Source organism: Asparagus officinalis, chromosome 8 (genome assembly GCF_001876935.1).
Source record: "Asparagus officinalis chromosome 8, Aspof.V1, whole genome shotgun sequence".
In the NCBI taxonomy this organism is placed as follows: domain Eukaryota; kingdom Viridiplantae; phylum Streptophyta; class Magnoliopsida; order Asparagales; family Asparagaceae; genus Asparagus; species Asparagus officinalis.
In genome coordinates, this window is record NC_033801.1 from 127,095,878 (window position 1) to 127,117,103 (window position 21,226).

General features: G+C 41.4%; 1 protein-coding gene and 1 non-coding gene across 3 annotated transcripts; one reads left to right on the top strand and one right to left on the bottom strand.

The window, feature by feature from the left end:
• LOC109822640 (uncharacterized protein At5g01610-like) lies at positions 14,546–16,614 on the top strand. 2 transcript variants are annotated; one of them, XM_020388870.1, is made up of 3 exons: positions 14,546–14,688; positions 16,022–16,076; positions 16,216–16,614. In XM_020388870.1, exons 1-3 carry the CDS (start codon positions 14,602–14,604, stop codon positions 16,590–16,592), a joined length of 519 nt encoding a protein of 172 aa, XP_020244459.1. In that variant the 5' UTR covers positions 14,546–14,601; the 3' UTR covers positions 16,593–16,614. The 2 variants fall into 2 exon arrangements, with proteins under 2 accessions (XP_020244459.1, XP_020244460.1); XM_020388871.1 differs by having other exon boundaries at positions 16,227–16,614.
• TRNAG-GCC lies at positions 16,974–17,044 on the bottom strand. Its single transcript has one exon. It is a non-coding gene; the product is annotated as a tRNA-Gly (tRNA).

The following is a 21,226-nucleotide window of genomic DNA, read 5'->3' on the forward strand; positions in this document are numbered from 1 at the left end:
TTCAGGCGGAGAGGTCTGGTCGAAGCCCATATAGCCAAGCCCATACACAATCCATATTTTCTCTTAGGCCAAAATATTGTTTCACATAACCCCTATGACTTTTAAATATTTCTCACCAGACCCTTACACGTAACTTGTAAGTAACTAAATTTTCTTGAGAAAAAAAAACCCGAATTTAGGGGGGAGGGGCTACCCTGTCTGTAAATGATAAATAACAAAATTTGGCATCTTTTCTTTTAAGAACATTTTAGTTATTTGCAAATTAAATGTGGTGTGTTTTTTGGGGATTTGGGGATGGGGTTGTTGTGGGGCTTTTTTTTTGTTTTTTTTGTTTTTTTTGTTTTTTTTGTTTTTTTTTTGGGGGGGGGGGGGGTTGGGGGGGGGGTGGGTGGCTAAATAAACAAAGTTCAAGAGAGGCAACGTAAAATTAAATCGACCAAAAAAATCTCCCATGGTTGCCTCATTGATCTTGAAATGAATGTTAATAGAAAGAAACCAAAGATTTTATTAATATGCCTCACAAATTTCATCTCACTACAACATTTAGATTTCTTGCGAAGAAACACTGAAACGAAATATATGGCACAGTATCAAGTATCAAAAAAAAAAAAAAAAAAAACTCATAGACAAATCATTATCATCTAATAAACAAATCAATAGCCATGATAAAAAAATAGTGGTCTTCCACTACTTTTATATAGTGGAGAGGATTCGAGTCCAGTCTACTAGCAATGTTTTATTTCGAACTTTAGGGTTCATGAAATCTACAGCAAGATCAACAAGTGCTATATAATCAACAAAAGTTCAAAGAAGATCCCTGACTAATTTTTTTATTGTATTGACCTTGTAATTTTAGTAATTTTTTTTGTTGACGTGGGCAGTGACATAGCTAACTGTTTATAACATAAATTGGAGGATAAATAACATAAATTGGAGGATAAATTAAAAGTTCCAATCATCGGGGAAGAATATTTAAAATGTTAAAATTTGAAGATATATATGTTAAAGAATATGTTAATTAAGTTTTTATATGTTAAAGAATATGTTAATTAAGTTTATGTGTTAAAGAATATGTTAATTAAGTTAATTTATAGTTTAACATTATTTTGTAGAATTACTTATCCAAGTAATAGTAGATTCATCCTAAAAAGATCACGTGCTAAGCACATGAAAAGCTTTTTGAAGAGGAATCGTAAAAGATAATTTTTTTTTTTAATAATCAAACGAGAGTACAAGGATAGTCGTCCGCACGAAATATAGTAATTTTTCTTTGATATGCATTCTAAATTGACAAAAGCTCAGTGGAGATCCCTGACTAAAGTTTCTTTTTTAAATTTTTTGGTTTGATATGGTTAAACATCACAATTAAATTAAACGAGTGATATGGTTAATCATGACAACTAAATTTTATTTTCGCAATATATTACCCCTTTAGCCCGGTCTAAATAGGATTTGTACGGAAACAGAATTCTAAATAAGCTTGGAGTCCTAAACGCAATCTATATATGATCCAAACCCAGTAGGGTTAGTCCTTTCTCAAAGTCCTATATATATATACGTAACACAAACAATCAATTTTCCCTCAAAGCGAAATCTCACCATGGCCTCTTTCAAAGCTCTGATCACTACGATAACCATGATGATGATGCTAGCATTGTTCGTAGAAGTAATCTCTGCGCACCGTAGTACTTTTCCTGCATCGCCGTCTCCTTCTCCCTCGCCAAAATCTGACGTGGCACTACATCGGCCCGCTTCATCGCCGTCGCCGCCGCGGCCTCCTGCTGCAACAGGCGGCGGGGCAATTAATTTGTCACGGTTGCCCTCGTTCATGCCGGTTGCAATTTGGTTTTTGTACGTGGTTTTTGTTGCCTACGTACTGAACGACGAAGATGATTAGGGTGAGGAAGATGTGATCGGGTGCTGATAATTATCTCTATTTGGAAGCAAGAGAGGGGTTTCTTATTTTATTTTAATTTTTTCAATTTTGTTTTGTTATGTTTGTTTAACGTTTTGGGACGCTGGTAAATTTTTTTCTTTCTATGCTAAATAAAAGCATCTTTTTAATGAGGGTGAAGGATTATTGTTTGTTAATTGTGTTCGATGTATACCTACTCCGTTACGACGAGTACCCACCATGGTTCTAAGGGAAAGCAAGGATCAAGAGGATAACTAGGGTTAACATCAAAACAATATATTAGGAAAATAAGAATTAAAACATAATTATTAAGATAATAGTATAAGAACTTAATTGTAGTCGTACGGATGAAATATGATATGTATCTAAATTGTCTATTATTGTAGGCGTCTAAAATTGCCTATGAGAGCCCGCAAGAAACTCGAAGCAATGAATGAGCGAGTCAAGAAAATTCACCTAATCAGCATGCGCACGCCAATCAGTCAGCGCACACACGCCATTCGACCCGAGCCCGTCGATCAACAGGCGTACGTCAAACCAGCCCGTGCGCGTCGGTCAGCGCGCATACGGGAAACCAGCTCATGCGCGCCGGTCAGCACGCGCACGTCAAATCGTCTCGTGCGCGTCGGTCAGCGCGAGCACGTCAAATCATCTCGTGCGCATCGGTCAGCGTGCGCACGTCAATCAGCTCGTGCCGAAGCATACGAGTCAACAAATTGACCAAACAAGCGAAAATAACAAGTCTCGGAAGAAAGAGAACAGGAAAAGAAAAAGTCGGAAACCTGCGCGAGCGCAGGACGGAACAAACCGACCCGCGCAAGCGCGGGTCAGATCAGTCTGACCCGCGCAAGCGCGGGTCGGACCTGTCTGACCCGCGCCGCGCAGTCCGGAACCCAAAACACGTTTTGACGGTTTTAAAGCTGTTTTCACAGGATTTATCTGTTCCAGGGGTTCCTAACTGACTGGATATCGTCCTCAAACATGGTTAGGCTGTTGTTAACTGAAGATAGAGTCAAATCACTTGTTCTCATCCAAATAACCGCATCCGGGGCCTATAAATACGAGCCAAAGGCCTCCATTTTCAAGATCTGGAATTTTATCAAGAGGACGGGGTGTTGCTGGATTGAAGAGTGAAGGAGCACAAAATTTCAGCGAAGGTCAACGAGATCCCGGCGAACTTCGGCACAAAGGAGAAGCCGTTCGAAGGATCCGAAGCCTGTACGTCCGTTCCTTGAGATTAGGCTTGGTCTTAATCTCGAGAAGAGCCCTGATTTCGCTTTGTCGATCTCAGCGCTTCAGACCAGAAAACTTCCTCGGCGAAGGCGAAGCTCTGCCGAATTTTCCTGCAACCGGATCTGATTCGCGGTCGTCCACGGATAATCCCCGGCACCGGCAAAGAACCCACGCAAGCAAGAGCCGATAAACGGATCTTGTGTTTATTTTTAAGAAAGTTATAATTTTTATTTTCGTTATTTGAATTCATTTGTAACGACTAAAGTTTAATGAAATCAATGATGAATGCAGCTTTCAACGAAAACAATTATATTCTTACTAGTGAGGACTCGGGACCGTGACCTGCATGGGCCACTACTAAAACCTGTCACGCCCTGCTTCCCAAAATACCCAGGAATTGAAACGTGAACAAGCCTGCGACGTATTAGATTGAGAAGAAATATACACTATCAATTTTTTTTTCTTTTTTTCTTTTCTTCTCAATCTAATACGCTAAGCGTCGAATACATAGATCTCAATCACATGTCCCCGATCTCAATAGCAATAATATAAAGACAATCCAGAATAAAAATAAACATATCATCCATGGTAAACCATCCCATACATAAAAATATGGGTCAAACATACCCTTATTACAAAACGATCCAATTAAGAATAAAAATACATAGTTTATGACAAAAAAATACTGATAAAATAACTGAATCCATCATCAAACTAAGGACAATACTATAAAGAGTTCTAATGTTCCACAACAACTACAGAAGAAAACTACTACGTTTCAGCTTGTTCTTCTACTCCATCTGTAAGGCACTCCTATTGTGAATCATCTGGCTCCGGTACGACTCCAAGCTGAGGCTGTCCGTCTCCTAAATCCGACGTACACTAGATAAAATAGGTGTACGTCAGCGTGCATGGCACACGATAAGATCCCACATGGAAAAATATAATAGTCGTATGACCAATGCAAAAACCGATGCAACGACGGGAATAACAAAAGAAGCATGCAACTGGGAATATAACTAAAACAACATGCAATCCACTATAAAGATAACAATCAGAAGAACCCATAAATATCTGAACAACAAAGTCATACAATTAGATGTAATTAATACTTAAAAATCTACAACAAGAGACGTAGTACGTCGAGCGAAATAATCCAAACAAAGAAACCCTAAAAATCTACAACAAGAGACGTAGTACGTCGAGCGAAATAATCCAAACAAAGAAACCCTCATGTATATACCATATGTCTCAAATTGTAATCCAAACAAAGAAACCCTCATGTATATACCATATGTCTCAAATTGTAGATAATTAAATATTAACCCTGATCTATGTATATAAGGAAATACAACTGACCTACATATCACACAAGCATCCATATTCACCTTAAGTAACAAGATCATGTACTATTCATTCTATAACTGGTCACTGGTCCACATCTCACACAAATATAACGCTCATATCATCGGATAACTGACTGATTGCAAATCACAAATATCCCAACTCCTCAAACCCACCCTGGTGACTACATAAACTTCACCGGTGCGAGCCCGGAATACAACCACAATCACAAATATCTCAACTCCTCAGACTCACCTCGGTGACTACACAAACTTCACCGGCGTGAGCCTGGAATATACATCAACAATCACAATATCTCATCTCCTTAGACCCACCCCGGTGACTACACAAACTTCACCGGCGCAAGCCTGGAATATACATCAACAATCACAAATATCTCAGCTCCTCAGACCCACCCTGGTGACTACACAAACTTCACCGGCGCGAGCCTGGAAAATACATCAACAATCCCAACCGCTCACATGGACCAAGATTTCTCATCCTAATTCTCGTAATTCCAGGTCAACTACACACGAGGTTCTAGATCATAATTGTGTCATACAGGTCACTATAGTCATGTACTTCTCATGATTCTCAACATGGAATAATAAATACAATTACGCTAAGTGTCAGTTGTCATGAAGTGTGAACAGGGGTCGTGATCACATGCAAGAATATACGAGAGTAAAGTTACTATTAACAATGCAAGATAAAACTACCATTAACAGATGTTTTACACACGAAAATCGAAATCTCAGTTATTAATTCCAACAATAATTTTCTTTAAAATTATCTCATTATAAAATTTCTAAAATAATCTTCTTAAAATATATTTTATTATTATTTATGAACAGTAATACTTTTTATTTATAAATGATTTCTATGATATTTTATAAAATAATCTAAAATACTCTTTTTCTCAAAATAAAATTCTTTTAATCATAACAATTATTCAAAAATACACCTTATCCAAAATAGATTATTTTCTCAAAATAATTCCTTTTAAAATATTTTCCTCATTATAATTAATTCTAAAAATACTCTATAAATATATTCTTCCTTTAAAACAACACAAAATTAACCATAAACTATTTTTTGACATACTTATTCATCATTTAGCATCGTTTCACAGAATATATTCACCGTAATATTATCAACAACCACACAATTAATATCATATCAGCACAAACTAATCTACGCATATACGTAATAAATTCACAAGAGATAAAAATTAAATTAACGAGATAACGAGCAAGAGGGATCTTACCTACGAGACCAAGTGGTCCGACGACGACGGGTTCGATGGTAAGGGCGGCGTGGTTCGTCGGTTGGGACTGCGAGAGGTGGTCGTCAGCGGCTGGAGGCGAGGCGGCGATGGCTGGCGACCGACGGGCGGGTCTGAGATGGGGACGACGGCGGGCTAGCGGAGGCTGAGGTTGTTGGTCGTGACGTAAGGCGAAGGGGGAGGAGCGGAGGGGTTGCTTGCGGAAGGAAGTGGACGAGGCAGATCTGGATGGCGACGCGAAGTGGCGATGAGGGTGGTGCAGGGGTGCGCGAGGAGTGGCAGCGGGTTTGGCTCGGACGAGGTGGAGGCTTACAGCAGCGAGATCGAGAGCCAGGGAGGAGAAGAGATAGAGAGGGGGAGTCGGACAGCGGGTCAGGGTCGGTCGACGCTGGCCGAGCGGTGGGCCGGTTGGCTGACACGAACGACAGAGCTCTGGTGGGGAGTAGCGGTAGGAGCTTGGGCGCGGGTGAGGAGAGGAGCTCGGGATCTGGCGTGGGCACAGTGGCGCGTCGGACAGCGGCGGTGAGCGAGGACGGTTGGTGATGAGGGCTGGAGGTCGGAGTTCAGGGGAGAGGGAGGCGTTGCTGGAGTGGGGGTGGCAGCGGAGCTCAGGTCAAAGTTCGGGCTCGACATGGACGAGCTTGGGCGGAGGTCTCATGGATGAGAGAGAGGAAGAAGGAGAGAGAGAGATAGAGAGGGTGATGGTGACGATGTGAAAACAAAAGGAGAGAGAACGAGGGGATGATGTTGATGGAGGGAAGGGGGACAGAGAGAGAGTACGTGGGAGGATGAGTGGGTTTGTTTTCGTCAAAAATTGTTTTCTTCATTGTATAACTCATTACAACTTTGATCGTTACAATAAGTTCTAAAAAATCGGTCTTTTTAAAAGATCATTACAATAAGTTCAATAAGTTCGTGGGGTTCTTCTGGTGTTCGTCCAAAATTTAAGGTTTATCAAATGATGTACGAGGTGGAGAATTGTGATCGTGGGGTACAGGGAGGGCCCACCCACGTGCTCGCGCCGTTTCCTCCCTTGCGCGGCCTCGACGAGGTCGTGGGCTCATGTCCGTGCCGCGCCCAGCCCATGACGCGGATGGGGACAGCCCTCGACTCGGTTTTCGTGTGCGCGCGCTCTTTCCCGCGTTTTCCCGCGTACGTGCGCGTTCTGCCCGCCTAAAATTCGGGTTTCGCCTCATGTTTCTCTCCTATAAATAGAGAAGGGGTGAAGGAGTTTTAGAGTGTGGGAAAAATCTCTTGAGTGGAGTTTTGAGAGAAAAGAAAGAGTGAGTTGAGAGAGAACTTGTAATAGTTTGGTATTCTCCTCATAGTTAAAACCCCATCCCGTGGACGTAGGCAAGTTTGCCGAACCACATAAATCTGTTGTCTCGTCTTTTACTGTGAGTTGCCATAGCTTGTAGGTTCCCTCGATATTTTAGTCTTAGAACTGATGAGAGGAAGAGTGTATATTTCACTTTGATGAAATATATCACTTTCGATTCTTGTTTCCTTTGAGAAATAAGAATTTCACTATCTATTTTAGTTTCCTTTGAGAAACAAGAATATAGAGGTTGACTTGTGCTTTTGTGAAAACGAAAGCCAGTGCTATCTCTCAGGTGATATAGCTTCCGCGACGTGAGGGCGTGACTCTGCGCCCAACAAAATCAATGAAACTAATTACGGGTCACATGCTGTTCCAAGTCGATTGTCTATTTTAGTGTAAGTGGGAGGGTTTTATGTTATGTTATAACATGTCCCCATAGGTTTAGGGTCATTTTTATGGACCAAAATCTTGACTCACGTAGCGATATCAATTTTTTAGAAAATTTGCATTAATTCGTGACTGGTGGGATTTGAACGCGGATTGCTATGATAGCATCTTAAATTAAGTTCTTCTTACCATTACACCAAAACTTCGAAGTTTTGGTGAAACTTGAGGATTATATTTTGATATTCTAACAAGGATCATGCTACACATATCCAACAATAAATCATTCAGAAGCTTATAGAATATCAAGAATTTCTCTTAAGCCAAGCTTTTTTTTTTAATCATCCATCAGCGCCCTAGCCTGACAGGATTGGTTTCCAAGTTGGATTAATGGGCAAATTCAGAATTCAAATTAACAACAGTTAACTGATGAATATATAGAATTATTGTTATTGAAATAGTTATACATATTATGAATATTCTACTTTCAATGTGAAAAAAGATTATAGTATTTACGCAAATAATTTTTTGGTAAATAATAATAAGTTGCAAATAGTACACATGTGCTTGATCAGAGTCAATGATTTGTGCTCATGCAAATCTATACTAAGAAAAGAGTGGTGATAGGGGCATACCCCCAACCACACCCTCCACCACATCTCCTCTCCCTCTATAGTGCATTGGGCCTCGCATCAAATTTTTTTTAAAAAATTTGATGTGGGGCCCAATGTGAACACGTGATTGTGGGACCCCCCAAGGCAAAGCATTTACGTGTGAAGTGAACTCGTGAACGAAGCCTTGAAGGCCCACGAAGCCCACCCGATATTTCCAAGTCACCGTGCTTATAAATGCAGCCGAAAAAGATCACCTAGGGTTTAGTGCATAGAGGGTAGGCGGCTGCAGCAAAAGGGTTCGGTGCAGGAGATTTTGTTCTCTTTGGTGACTGCGGAACAGAGGCGCAGAGCAAGGCTTGGTTTTGTGCGGTTGCAGTTGAGGAGATTTTGTGTAGTCTCTTTTAGGGTTTTTTGTGCATCCCTTTGAGAGGTATTTGTGAGGGATTTGAGAGTTTGTTTGAGGGTTTTAGTTGTGAGTGATTGTAAACCCTAGTTGTATTCTCTCCCTCTATTAGTAGATCTCCCCCCTCCTTGCCCCGTGGACGTAGGCAATTTGCCGAACCACGTAAAATTGGTTGTACTGCTTTTGTGTGATTTGTAATAGCTTTTTAGGATCCCTCGACAGGTCAGTCCTAGAACTGATGAGAGGAAGATCCGATATCTCACTTGGTTGAGATATCCGCTTCAGATTCTTGTCTCCTTGGTGAGACGGGAATTCTTATTGCGATCTGACTCTCTTGTTGTGCTGCCGAAGTGCTGCCGAAATTTCCGCTGCGCGCAACAAGTGGTATCAGAGCCCAGATTTCAGATCTAGGGTTTTTTGGTGGAGGAAGATTCTTGTGTGAAGCTTAGTTCTTGGAGTTCTCGGCTTCGGTGGAGATAGCATTAGGAGTTGCCGTTGGAGATTTCGCTTTCCTCGTGTGGATAGGAGATCTATTTGGAATCCGATCTAGGGTTCAGTTGGGTGGTTCCTAATTCTATCAAATTTGTTCTTTTTCTACAATTTGGAGTTAGTTCGCAATGGGAGAAGAAGGTGAAAGCAGCAAATCGATGGCGGGTACAATACAAGTTGGTTTTCAAAACACCAAAATTAGTGTGGTGAAATATGACGGAAAAATCAACTTTGGTTTGTGGATGAGCGACGTACAGGATGCGCTCAATGCTCAGAATTTGGAAGAGACCATCATGGTCCACCAGAGGCCACCTAAATATGAAGAGGCGGTATGGGAGAAAATGAATAGGAACGCTTGTGGGGTGATCAGGTCCTGTTTGGAACAGGAGCTGAAATATGATGTGATTGGGGTGACGTCTGCAATGAAGATGTGAAAAATTCTCAACATAAGATGAATAGGAACGCTTGTGGGGTGATCAGGTCCTGTTTGGAACAGGAGCTAAAGTATGATGTGATTGGGGTGACGTCTGCGATGAAGATGTGGGAAATTCTCAACAATAAGTACCTTACGAAGAGTGTTGAGAACCGATTGCACTTGCTGCGTAGGTTATTCAGATTCCAGATGTCCAGAGGCACCTCGCTTGCGGCTCATGTGAACAACTATACGAAGTTGTTGTCGGACTTGGCGAATGTTGATGAGAAGATATCGGATGAGTACAAGGCGATTATTTTGTTGGGCTCCTTACCGGATGAGGAGTATGATACCTTCGTGCTCACTTTGTTGAACGGGAGATCTTCTATCAGCTATAGTGAAGTGACTAACGCTTTGACGAACTACGATTTGAGGAGGAAGGATAAGGAGACTTCCCGCGCTAGTACTTCAGGAGAGGCCTTGTCGACAAGAGGTAGAAGCCCATATCCGAAAGGTGGTAACAGAGGGAGGTCAAAGTCTAGAGGCCGTCACCAACTAACAAAGAACCAATGTGCATTCTGCAAGGAGCAGGGACATTGGAAGAGAGACTGCCCGAAGCTCAAGGAGAAAGAGAATGGCAAGAAAAAGGGCCCGAAGGCCAATGAGGTGAACATTGCGAAAGGCGATGATTCCGATGATTCGTGCTTTTCTCTACTGATTACTCCGGAGGTGAACCATGTGGATGCATCAGATTGGATGCTTGATTCCGGCGCTACCTTTCATGTGACCCCTAGGCGAGACTGGTTTGCATCTTTTGAGAAAGTCGACGGGGGCGTTGTTGTCATGGGAAATGATCAATCCTGTGGCGTTTGTGGGATAGGTACCGTGCGGATTAGGATGCACGATGGAGTAGTCCGTGAGTTGAAGGAGGTGAGATTTGTTCCTCAACTGAAGAAAAATCTTATCTCAGTTGGAGCTTTGGAGGCGAAGGGATTCAAGGTGACTTTCGAAAACGCTGTAGCGAAGGTTACTAAGGGATCATTGGTGGTGATGAGGGGAGTCCGCAATCGGAATTTGTATTATCTGAAGGGAAGCACCGAGATTGGCCAGGTTGCTTCGGCTATTTCAGAAGCGGACATGAGCAGACTTTGGCACTATAGATTGGGGCACACAGGTGAAAAGTCACTGCAGACATTGTGCAAGCAGGGGCTATTGAAGGGAGCCAAGAGTGGGAAGATTGAGTTCTGTGAGCACTGTGTTCTTGGCAAGAAGACGAAGGTGAAGTTCGGGACTGCCATTCATCAGACGAGGGGCATCCTGGATTACGTGCACACAGACGTTTGGGGTCCCACCAAGACTGCATCACTTGGTGGTCGACATTGGTTCGTCACTTTTGTAGATGACTATTCTAGGCGTTGTTGGGTGTACACCATGACGAAGAAGAGTGAAGTCCTAGATTTGTTTGTGGAGTGGAAGAAGAGATTGGAACTGCAGACTGGGAGAAAGATCAAGACGTTGCGATCCGACAACGGTGGTGAGTATACTTCTGACCCCTTTCAGCAGCTATGTCGAGACGAGGGCATAGAGAGACACTTCACAGTTAGTCATACACCGCAGCAAAATGGGGTGGCAGAGAGGTTGAATCGGTCTTTACTGGAGAAGATCCGATGCTTATTGTCGCAGAGTGGTTTGGAGAAGATCTTTTGGGCTGAGGCACTTACATATGCGAGCCACCTCATTAATAGGCTGCCTTCATCTGCGATTGAGGGGAAAACCCCTATGGAGATGTGGTCGGGAAAGCCAGCACATGACTATGACCAGCTCAAGGTATTCGGGTGCCCTGCATATTATCATGTTAGAACTGATAAATTGGAACCTCGAGCTAGGAAGGCCATATTTGTAGGATTCAAGCGTGGTGTCAAGGGATACAAGCTTTGGGATCCAGTTGATAAAAAGATTGTTCTGAGTAGGGACGTCACATTTGATGAGGCTTCTATCTTGAAGCTTCCCAGCTCTCATCAGGTGGAGAGCGACCCGACGGAGGAGATATCGCAGGTGGTGGAGATCGATGCAGCTCCACATTGTCCAGATGGTACAGTATCCATGCAGGTGCCGACTGAGGTGACGCCAGGCGAGCACGACGATGACACGGAGGATACGAGTACAAATGTGCAGGATCAGGAACCGACGGCTCAGGTTCAGGATTCTATTGCGGCTAGGAGACAGAGGAGAAACATACAGATGCCAGCACGGTATGCCGACACAGTTGCGTATGCACTTCCGGTGGAGAGTATCGATGAGTTAGTGCCTACTACATTCAGAGAGGCCGAGCAGAGTTCGGAGGCTGATTCGTGGCAGGTGGCTATGCAGGAGGAGATGGAATCTCTTCATAAGAACGATACATGGGAGCTTGTTGAGCTTCCAAAGGGGCGGAAAGCAATTGGTTGCAAGTGGGTATACACGAAGAAGGAGGGCATTGAAGGCACTCCGTTGAGATTCAAGGCTAGGTTGGTTGCGAAGGGCTATGCACAGGAGGAAGGTATTGACTATAATGAGGTTTTCTCTCCGGTGGTGAAGCATCTTCATAAGAACGATACATGGGAGCTGGTTGAGCTTCCAAAGGGGCGGAAGGCAATTGGTTGCAAGTGGGTATACACGAAGAAGGAGGGCATTGAAGGCACTCCGTTGAGATTCAAGACTAGGTTGGTTGCGAAGGGCTATGCACAGGAGGAAGGTATTGACTATAATGAGGTTTTCTCTCCGGTGGTGAAGCATTCTTCGATTCGGATTTTGCTAGCTTTGGTGGCACAGTATGGTTTAGAGTTAGATCAGTTGGATGTGAAGACGGCATTTCTTCATGGTGATCTTGATGAAGAAATATATATGACTCAGCCATTGGGATTCCGAGCTGCAGGGAAAGAAAAATTAGTTTGCAAACTGAAGAAATCGCTATACGGTTTGAAGCAGTCTCCTCGACAGTGGTATAGGCGATATGATGGTTTTATGCTTGGTCATTCGTATACTCGGAGCCAGTTTGATCCTTGCGTATATTTTCGCAAGTTGAAAGGAGGTGCGTACATCTATTTGTTACTTTATGTCGATGACATGTTGGTTGCCTCTATTTCCAGGTCGGCTATAGATGAGTTGAAAGTTCAGCTTTCAAATGAATTTGAGATGAAGGACTTGGGTGAGGCCAAACGCATTTTGGGAATGGAGATCGGCAGAGACAAGAAGAAGGGCAGAATTTGTTTGACACAGGTGGCTTATTTGAAGAAAGTTCTACAGCGATTCCATGTTAGCATGTATACGAAGCCAATTAGTGTACCATTGGGAGCCCATTTGAAGCTTTCAGCTGGTCTTTCACCGAAGTCAGTTGAAGATCGTGAGTTGATGTCGAAGACTCCATATGCGAGCGCGGTTGGGAGCTTGATGTATGCGATGGTATGTACGAGACCAGATTTGTCACAGGCGGTGAGCATGGTATCGAGATACATGCACGATCCAGGAGTGGGTCATTGGGACGCCGTAAAATGGATTTTGAGGTACATTCGAGGTACGCTTAATGTTGGTTTAGTTTATGAGCGGGACACTACAGGTGGGCAGCTATGCATTGGCTATGTTGATTCGGATTATGCCGGGGAGTTGGATAAGCGCCGGTCTACGACGGGGTATGTGTTCACTTTGACCCATGCGCCGGTGTGTTGGAGATGCACCTTACAGTCGACGGTGGCTTTGTCTACGACAGAGGCAGAGTATATGACAGTTACGGAGGCTGTGAAGGAGGGACTTTTGGAGGAACTTGGTATATCGCAGAGGTCCGTCACTATTCATTGTGATAGCATGAGTGCTATCTATTTGGCGAAGAATCAGGTTTTTCATGCGAGAACGAAGCATATTGACGTTCGTTATCACTTCGTTCGGGATGTTCTTGAAGATGGCAATGTGAAAATTATGAAAGTCCACACAAAAGATAATCCGGCAGATATGCTCACTAAGGTGGTTCCGAGCAACAAGTTTGATCATTGTCGAAACCTGTTGCACATTCGTGATTGTTGAGGCCGTTGACGGCCATTTGGAGGAACTACGTTCGGCTTGATTCCTTGGGCAAGAGGATACGTAGGCAGTCTTTCAGATGCAACCGGTTTTTGGATTAGTTGATGGGGGTGAGATTGTTTGGACTCTCGTTCGGGTTCTCGACTTGTTATGGATTGAGTTCGTACTACACAACAAGTGGGACATTTCGTTGCTTTGGTGTCGGCTCAGTTTTGGAAGAAACTTCACCAGGGGTTCGTGCAAGGTGGTTTTGGCGACTGCAAGAGAAAAACGCAGGCAGCGGCTAGGAGATTTTGAGCAGTCCCTTTTAGGGTTTTGTGTATTCCTTTGAGAGATATTTGTGTGAGGGTTTGAGAGATTGTGTGAGGGTTTAAATTGAGTGTTTGTAAACCCTAGTTGTATTCTCTCCCTCTATTAGTAGATCTCCCCCTTCCTTGCCCCGTGGACGTAGGCAATTTGCCGAACCACGTAAAAATTGGTTGTACTGCTTTTGTGTGATTTGTAATAGCTTTTAGGATCCCTCGACAGGTCAGTCCTAGAACTGATGAGAGGAAGAGCCGATATCTCACTTGGTTGAGATATCCGCTTCAGATTCTTGTCTCCTTGGTGAGACGAGAATTCTTATTGCGATCTGACTCTCTTGTTGTGCTGCCGAAGTGCTGCCGAAATTTCCGCTGCGCGCAACACCCAATGCACTATAGAGGGAGAGGAGGTGTGGTGCAGAGTGTGGTTGGGGGTGTGCCCCTAACATTTCTACTAAGAAAAAGTACCTGCTAGGTTTGTGCGTCAAAACTTTTAAAAATTCAAGAAATGTTCTCTCTCTCTAAAAATCTGAAAAAAACATATAAATCTTGTAAAAATCAACAGAAATGTGAATACTTAGAAGAATCAATGTAAATGCTCTCATTTTCTTACAAAGATCAAATTGAAATGTCCCCACTTCTTTCTGGTCTAATTAAATGGATTTCATATTTGAGGCCATCAAACTTACTAATTTTAGTACGCACGTTTTCCATCACAAATAGGGTTTCCATTTTCTTAAAAAAAAAGGGATGGTGCCTCTGAAATAGCCATCTTCATTCTTAAGGGAAGAGGAGGAAGGAAAACAAATACATGAAATAAGAAGAAGAAAAAGGGGGGAGAGGGAGATGGATATGGTAATGAACAAGGTGGGCACGTACATGCTCCAACAAAATGCCAGCAAAGAGCTCTCATCTGTCACCAACGAAATCGGTGTAAGTTTTCTTTTACACCGTGTAATTACTTTTGAAAAACTCGGACTTTCGAATCTTGTTTGTTTGCAAAGAAGGATTTGCATGGGGGAGAAAATACAACCAAATTTTGCTGGGTCACGTATGAATTTTATCGAGGATATGTGACTGAAATCATAAAAACTAACATAATTTTTTAGAGAACTACTTGTGATGCATTCATCCGACATGGAAACTCCAGATACATGGAATGAAAAAAAAATATACTAAACAAATAGTGTATTTCATTAGAAATAGCGGATTCGAAGCTTGTAGGTCACATTTTTCAATGCAAAACCCAACAAATGCATAGAAACAAACAACCCCTTAACCATTGAGTGCTGCTACGGAGACCCAAAATATGGGACCAAGAGAGGGGACAGGTGAGGTGTCCCCGCCCTATTGCATAATGAGTTGGCATGGCCAACTCATTAGGGTGTTGCTACAGGGACCCAAATAGGGGACCCAAGATATGGGACAGGTGATGTGTCACCATCCGGTTGCATGATGCACTGTTCATGAACAGTGCATCATGCAACCGGATGGTGACACCTCACATGTCCCATATCTTGGGTCCCCTATTTGGGTCCCTGACGCATTAATGAACTCATTATGCAATAGGGAAGGGACACCTCACCTGTCCCCTCCCCTGGTTCCAAAATATGGGTCCTTAAATCATTTTCTTTTTTACTAGAAAAATGATTTAAGGACCCAAAATATGGGACCAAGGGAGGAGGCATGTGAGGTGTTCCCTCCCTATTGCATAATGAGTTTGGTCATGCCAATTCATGTCAACTCATTATGCAAAAGGGAGGGGACACCTCACCTGTCCCCTCCCTTGGTCCCATATTTTGGGTCTCCGTAGCAGCACTCTAGTAAAAATCTAAATCGTTGGAATGGTCCAAATAGAGAAAGAAAATATCATTAAATGACAATAATATTAGAACAACTTACATCAAGGATTTCAAACTTTGAATGGCATGCTTCATTGTGTGGGTGCAATGATTTGAGGTTATTAGAATTTAATTTATTTGGGGCGCTTTTTTTTTTGGAGAAGATCTGCCAAGAAATAAAGATACGAAGAAAAGAGTTTTTCCTGTATAGAATATAAAAATGCATATGGTTCTACAACTAAGTTGTAATTTTTAGACTAGAATTGAAGGACTATTAATTGATAAAAACAACTGCCGTGAATTTTATTTATCTCTCACTTTATAAAATCAAGCCAAGACTCCACAACACCTTATCTCTTTTTATTTTTATTTATTTATTTATTTATTTACTTTTCCTGATCTAACTTCTCTGTCATGCATCCAAGTCATTTACTCACGGGATCGGAGGAGGTAAAAAATGGCTGGTGGATAAAGTAAAAGGTAATTAAATTTCTCATGTCCTTTTAACTTCTCTTTCATTTTACACGATTAACTAATCAGGGGGTTAATGAAAAATATGAATGAGTTTATTTAGAAAATTTCTTCGTTAATATATCGCGCAATTGATTAATATTTGTAGGAAAGATGCAGAAACCACTCCCGAATCTGCTGAAAGAGTACGACCTCCCAGTGGGCCTCTTCCCTCAAGACGTATCAACCTACGAGTTCAAGGAGGGCACCAAGCAGCTGACCGTGAACTTACCGTTGGCATGCGAGGTTCGCTACAGGGATCAGTCCTTCGTGCGCTTCAACACGACCATCACGGGGTTCCTCGAGAAGGGAAGGATGTACGATGTCGAGGGCATCAAGACGAAGATCAGCGTGATTTGGCCGATGGTCTCTTGCGTTACGACCGAAGGGACGAAGATCCACCTGCAGACCACCGTCAAGAGGACTACGAGGGAGAGGGCTCCGTATGAGATGCTCAGGGATAGCATTGGCTTAGACAAGTTCTAAGCGTCGACGTTTTAATTAAGTTGTGAGGAGATGGTGAGGCTGAGGTTAATTTGGATTATCTAGCTTATTGTTTTTTCTTCCCCGTTCGTTGTAGTTTCCACGTGCTTTTAAGATTGTTGTATACAAAAGTGAGATTCATGAATTAATAAAGTTTTTTTTTAATGGAAGATTGATGAATCAAGTTGGGAGATAGTACTCTTGTTGTACGTGTAACGATTTTACCTAGCGACGTTAGTGTTGAATATTGACTCGTGGTTCAGCCTGTTCGAGTTAACAAGAATTTTTTACTTATTCCCTTGAATAATTGAACTGAAAGCTAGGAGTTATCGCCAAAATAAAAATAGAGCAAAAAACAGGAATCAGTTAAGAAAAATAAATGATTGCACCAGCCGGAAATCGAACCCGGGTCTGTACCGTGGCAGGGTACTATTCTACCACTAGACCACTGGTGCTCTTGTTTACTCTGGCTTACAGTTTTTTATTCGTAATGATACATTACCAGGGTGAGTCTCAATAAAAATCATTTTTCTGCACTTTCAAGTATTTAGCCCAACCAGATACTTTGGGTAAGTTGTCTTCTTAATATGGACACCGTCAAAAAAACTCAGTTCTTTCAATCTCCCTTATGATCAATGTACATTTCAAGTCGAAACCATCGCGTACAACTCATTAATCAGCAGCAAACAATCAATGAACACGATCAGCGAAATGCATAAAAGGAACCAAGCAATACAATTCTCAAATTTAAACCGTGTGGAAAACCACAATAAGATGAATGTTTACACATACAGTTACCCATTATCCGCAACATCTGTTAATACAATTAAAATTCTACCTCCTCCAAAAAAAAATTGAACATGCTCAGCAATTATTTGGTTTTACCAGGAAAAATCATTACAGCCGAGTGAAAATAAATTAGCAAAACCTATAACAACATGGAAAAGTATACAAATAAATTTACCAGACTAATGTATAGCACAAGCAGCATGCTGTCTCAAGCTCTAAGCCACACTGCAGATCCAACTGCACTAGCCAAGAGAAATAATCTTCATGTTGTATTATATTATTTGTCTCGTAAAAAGTTTCATGAAGGTATCTTCTTATTGTTGATCTCTTGAAAAAAGGATTTTGCTGCTTCATAGGTTGACCAACAAATAGCAGCAGCAGGCGCATGGAAGAGCATTCTTGGGCCCCATCCTCTCATGAGGCCAACATATCCATCGCGCCTTATTATGGATTGTATAACTTCCTTCATAGAACTACTAGAGAATCTGGCACAGCCACAAACACCCTGTTTCGACCAATAAAATAAATGAGTGAAATAAAAATTGGCTGATACATTGATATACATATCACTGACATATTTTTGGGTTCCTAACTGGTGGGAAAGAAGTCAGTAGGAATGAGCATACATTTCTCTTATTATTCAGATACATAAACCTTCCTCATTTGAATCCACCACAGAATAATGTACATACTACCGTCTCTTCCATGTTTATGTCTACTCCAACTAACTTGTGCATTAAGAAAGCCTAAATCAAATGACATATCAGCCATGTGAAATTCCCCAAGCATTAGAATTTCTAGTGTAGTTATAGTCATCACACCTATAAGTAGTAGAAAAATAACAAACAAAGTAATGGGAAGACAGAAGTATTACTTTGACCCTTTGCAGAATCATGGATGTGTTAGATGAATCACAAGTCACAAGAAACCCCACTTTGCAAGAAAACCCACTTTGGAAGAAATTCTGAATAGAGATTTTCTCTTCACTCTTTGCTGCTGACAAAAGTCCGATGCAAACAATTCTCTTATGGAACTTCCTTCTGTGGTAACTTTAGTGGTAATTACTTGATTTTTTTTTTAAAATGAAAAGTTCATAACATGGTGGAGTCCCTTCTTGTCTAAGTTGTTACTACATGTATTGAGTTGGGCTATCATTCAAACAAGATATCCGGATGAAGTAATATAGAAATCTACAATTGTTGATAATAATAAAATTCAGTTACACAATGCACATGGTTACATTTCCTTATTATATGCTTCTTGTTTATAGCTACATACAGGCAAAAAAAATATATTGCTAAGCGCCATGGTTCGTATCTTTCTAATCAATTCTAATTTGCTGCCTCTACTTTTCTTAAGCATCTCCTCTGCTTTGTCTTTGGAGTTCCCAGTCAACTAAAATACTCCAATTTCAGGTGTGTTTGCTTAAATCTCCTTTACCTCTTCAGCCAATTTCTTGACCATTCATTTGAACCATCACCATGCTAATGTTTCTTCCTATCTTGATTCTCCAGGTCATCCTCCGAATAATTTTGATTCTCTTTTAATCCAGTCCCCCTAACACCCTTTAAAACTCTTTATCTTTATTCTTCAATTCTCTCTGATTCCTTACCACTCATTCACAAAAATAGACTCAAATAAAAGCAGTAGAATCACCACTTAAGCCAAAAATTACCTCCAGCCGCATCAGATCATTTCGCCTCACAATTACACTCTGCATATCAGCGTAAGCATGATAAACATGATCACGAGCGCGAAGACGATGACAATGATTACCCTGATTTATCATCTTATGTTGTCTTTTTCCTTTCTTTTTTCCCCCCATTTTGTTCTAGAGGCAATTGACACCATATTTGACCATAGCAAAACATCCTGCTATCTTACAAAATCAGCTACATCTAAAAAAGAAGATTATGAACTTGTCATTTACTAAACTATTCATAGCAATTTTGGACAGGGGGATCTATACAAATTTATATCAATCTAAAAGAAGGCTTGACCTGATCCTTCGACCTACTTTTCAAGAAAAGGAATAAGTATCTAATAGCTAAATGATGAAACAAAAAATGTGAAAGATGAAGTAACCACAATTAGCACAAGCTTGTATCACACATCAGCATAAAGTTGTAGCCTCTAAAGCATTACTTATCGATGAATTTGGCACACGCAGAACAAAATCCTAGAGTTACAGCCACAAACCAACTTCTGGAGCTCGCATAGAGCTATAACATGCATTCATCAAAAGCAATTATCCAAAAGTCTAAAACCTCCGTATTTCTCCTCTTGGCCATCTCACCTCATCTCAAAATAAATAAATAATTTATTCATATACAAATCACACAAAATATCAACCATTCTTTCTTGAGATCTTACTCAATTTTAGCTTCAATATGTCCTCAATAACATGAACAATTTCTTTATCTGGCTCATTGCCAGCAACAGAACTGTGAAAAGAAAGAATAACAAGTTGTCTTCCAAGAGTCTACATCGCATTTCTTGAAATGCAAAATACACAATCCTATATTTAATTTCAGTTTCACATGTTTCTGTCAACTTTTCTTGTTCAAATGGAAGTGGTATTTGAACACTTATATCCAGTTTAATCCAAAAGCATGGACATCCAATCAGTAACCCCGGTACATGGACACCTAAATTTGTTTAAACTTTAAAGACAAGGAAGATTAAAAGAGTGGTTTCCGCTTTGAGATCCAATTCTCAATATGTTAGTCGTAGAGACATTACTTGACACAAAGTAGATTTTGAATTCATTCACATATAGGTAATTGTGCCAGGTATATCATAATTTGGGATCCCGTTATAGTTATAAGCACAAATTTGAAGTCATTAACTTCCTTACGCAGGTTCATTCCCAATCAAACATTCACCAAATGATATCCTCCAATTTTTTAACCTCGCCCTACCTCTTGGAAACAGATATCCTGCTGATTTCCCTAATATGGCACCCAATTTCAATCACGAAGTAGCATAGAAAATCAGCATCATACAAGACATATCCTGTTTCTCCAACAAATTTCAGGTCTAACAACCAATACCTGACACTGCAACTGAGTCTTCATGAATACTACTCTTGGGAACCCCCAAGTACATGCATAACTGTTCAATTACCCACCCTTTCCCTCGATTTCTTCATCCAAACTAAACCTAACACCCAGTTTTTTCCACAAACATAACACATACCTCACAAACAAAGCCACAAGTTTTAGATTCAACATCTCACCAAAGTTACTTATGGAAACATGTGTCATCATTTACCCACTTCCTCAATATCCTCATTCCAAACTAAGACTTAGACCCATTTCCTTCCACAAAAGTAACAGGAGACATAAGACCTATGCTAAATAATCATTTCTTCCAAATAAATTTTGGTTTCACCAGCCATTACTTGACAATGCAAGTCTGCAACTAAGTTTGCACCAAAGAAACTTACTGAAGCCCTAAAGTATATGCTTCACATGTTTCCTTCCTACCCTATTTCATCCAAAAAGAACTAATCTTTCAACGAATTCTAGGTTTTCTCCCTATGCATCCCCCTCAAACCCCTCTCGCCCATCCTAAACTAACGCCCAATTTCTTCCACAAAACAACTTAAGCACCCAATCCCCCATACAAAAAGAACCAATCTTTCAACGAATTCTAAGTTCGGCACTGCTTACCTGGCACTGCAACTGGGTCTTGACCACATCCAACGGTCTCCTCTGACGCGACCTCCATCAGCCCCCTCTTCGCCGCCTCGTACGTCGAGAAATGCACCGCGGTGAACGGCGCATTCATCACCACCGTCGTCTTATAACTCCTGTACAGCGCCCCCAGCCCCTCCTCCCTCAAAA

Bases quoted from the DNA above. Each gene is read 5' to 3' on its own strand.
- LOC109822640 (XM_020388870.1), top strand. From the start codon at position 14,602: ATGGATATGGTAATGAACAAGGTGGGCACGTACATGCTCCAACAAAAT. The intron at 14,689-16,021 runs GTAAGTTTTCTT...CATGCATCCAAG, and splicing joins CTGTCACCAACGAAATCGGT to TCATTTACTCACGGGATCGG. The intron at 16,077-16,215 runs GTAATTAAATTT...TAATATTTGTAG, and splicing joins GCTGGTGGATAAAGTAAAAG to GAAAGATGCAGAAACCACTC.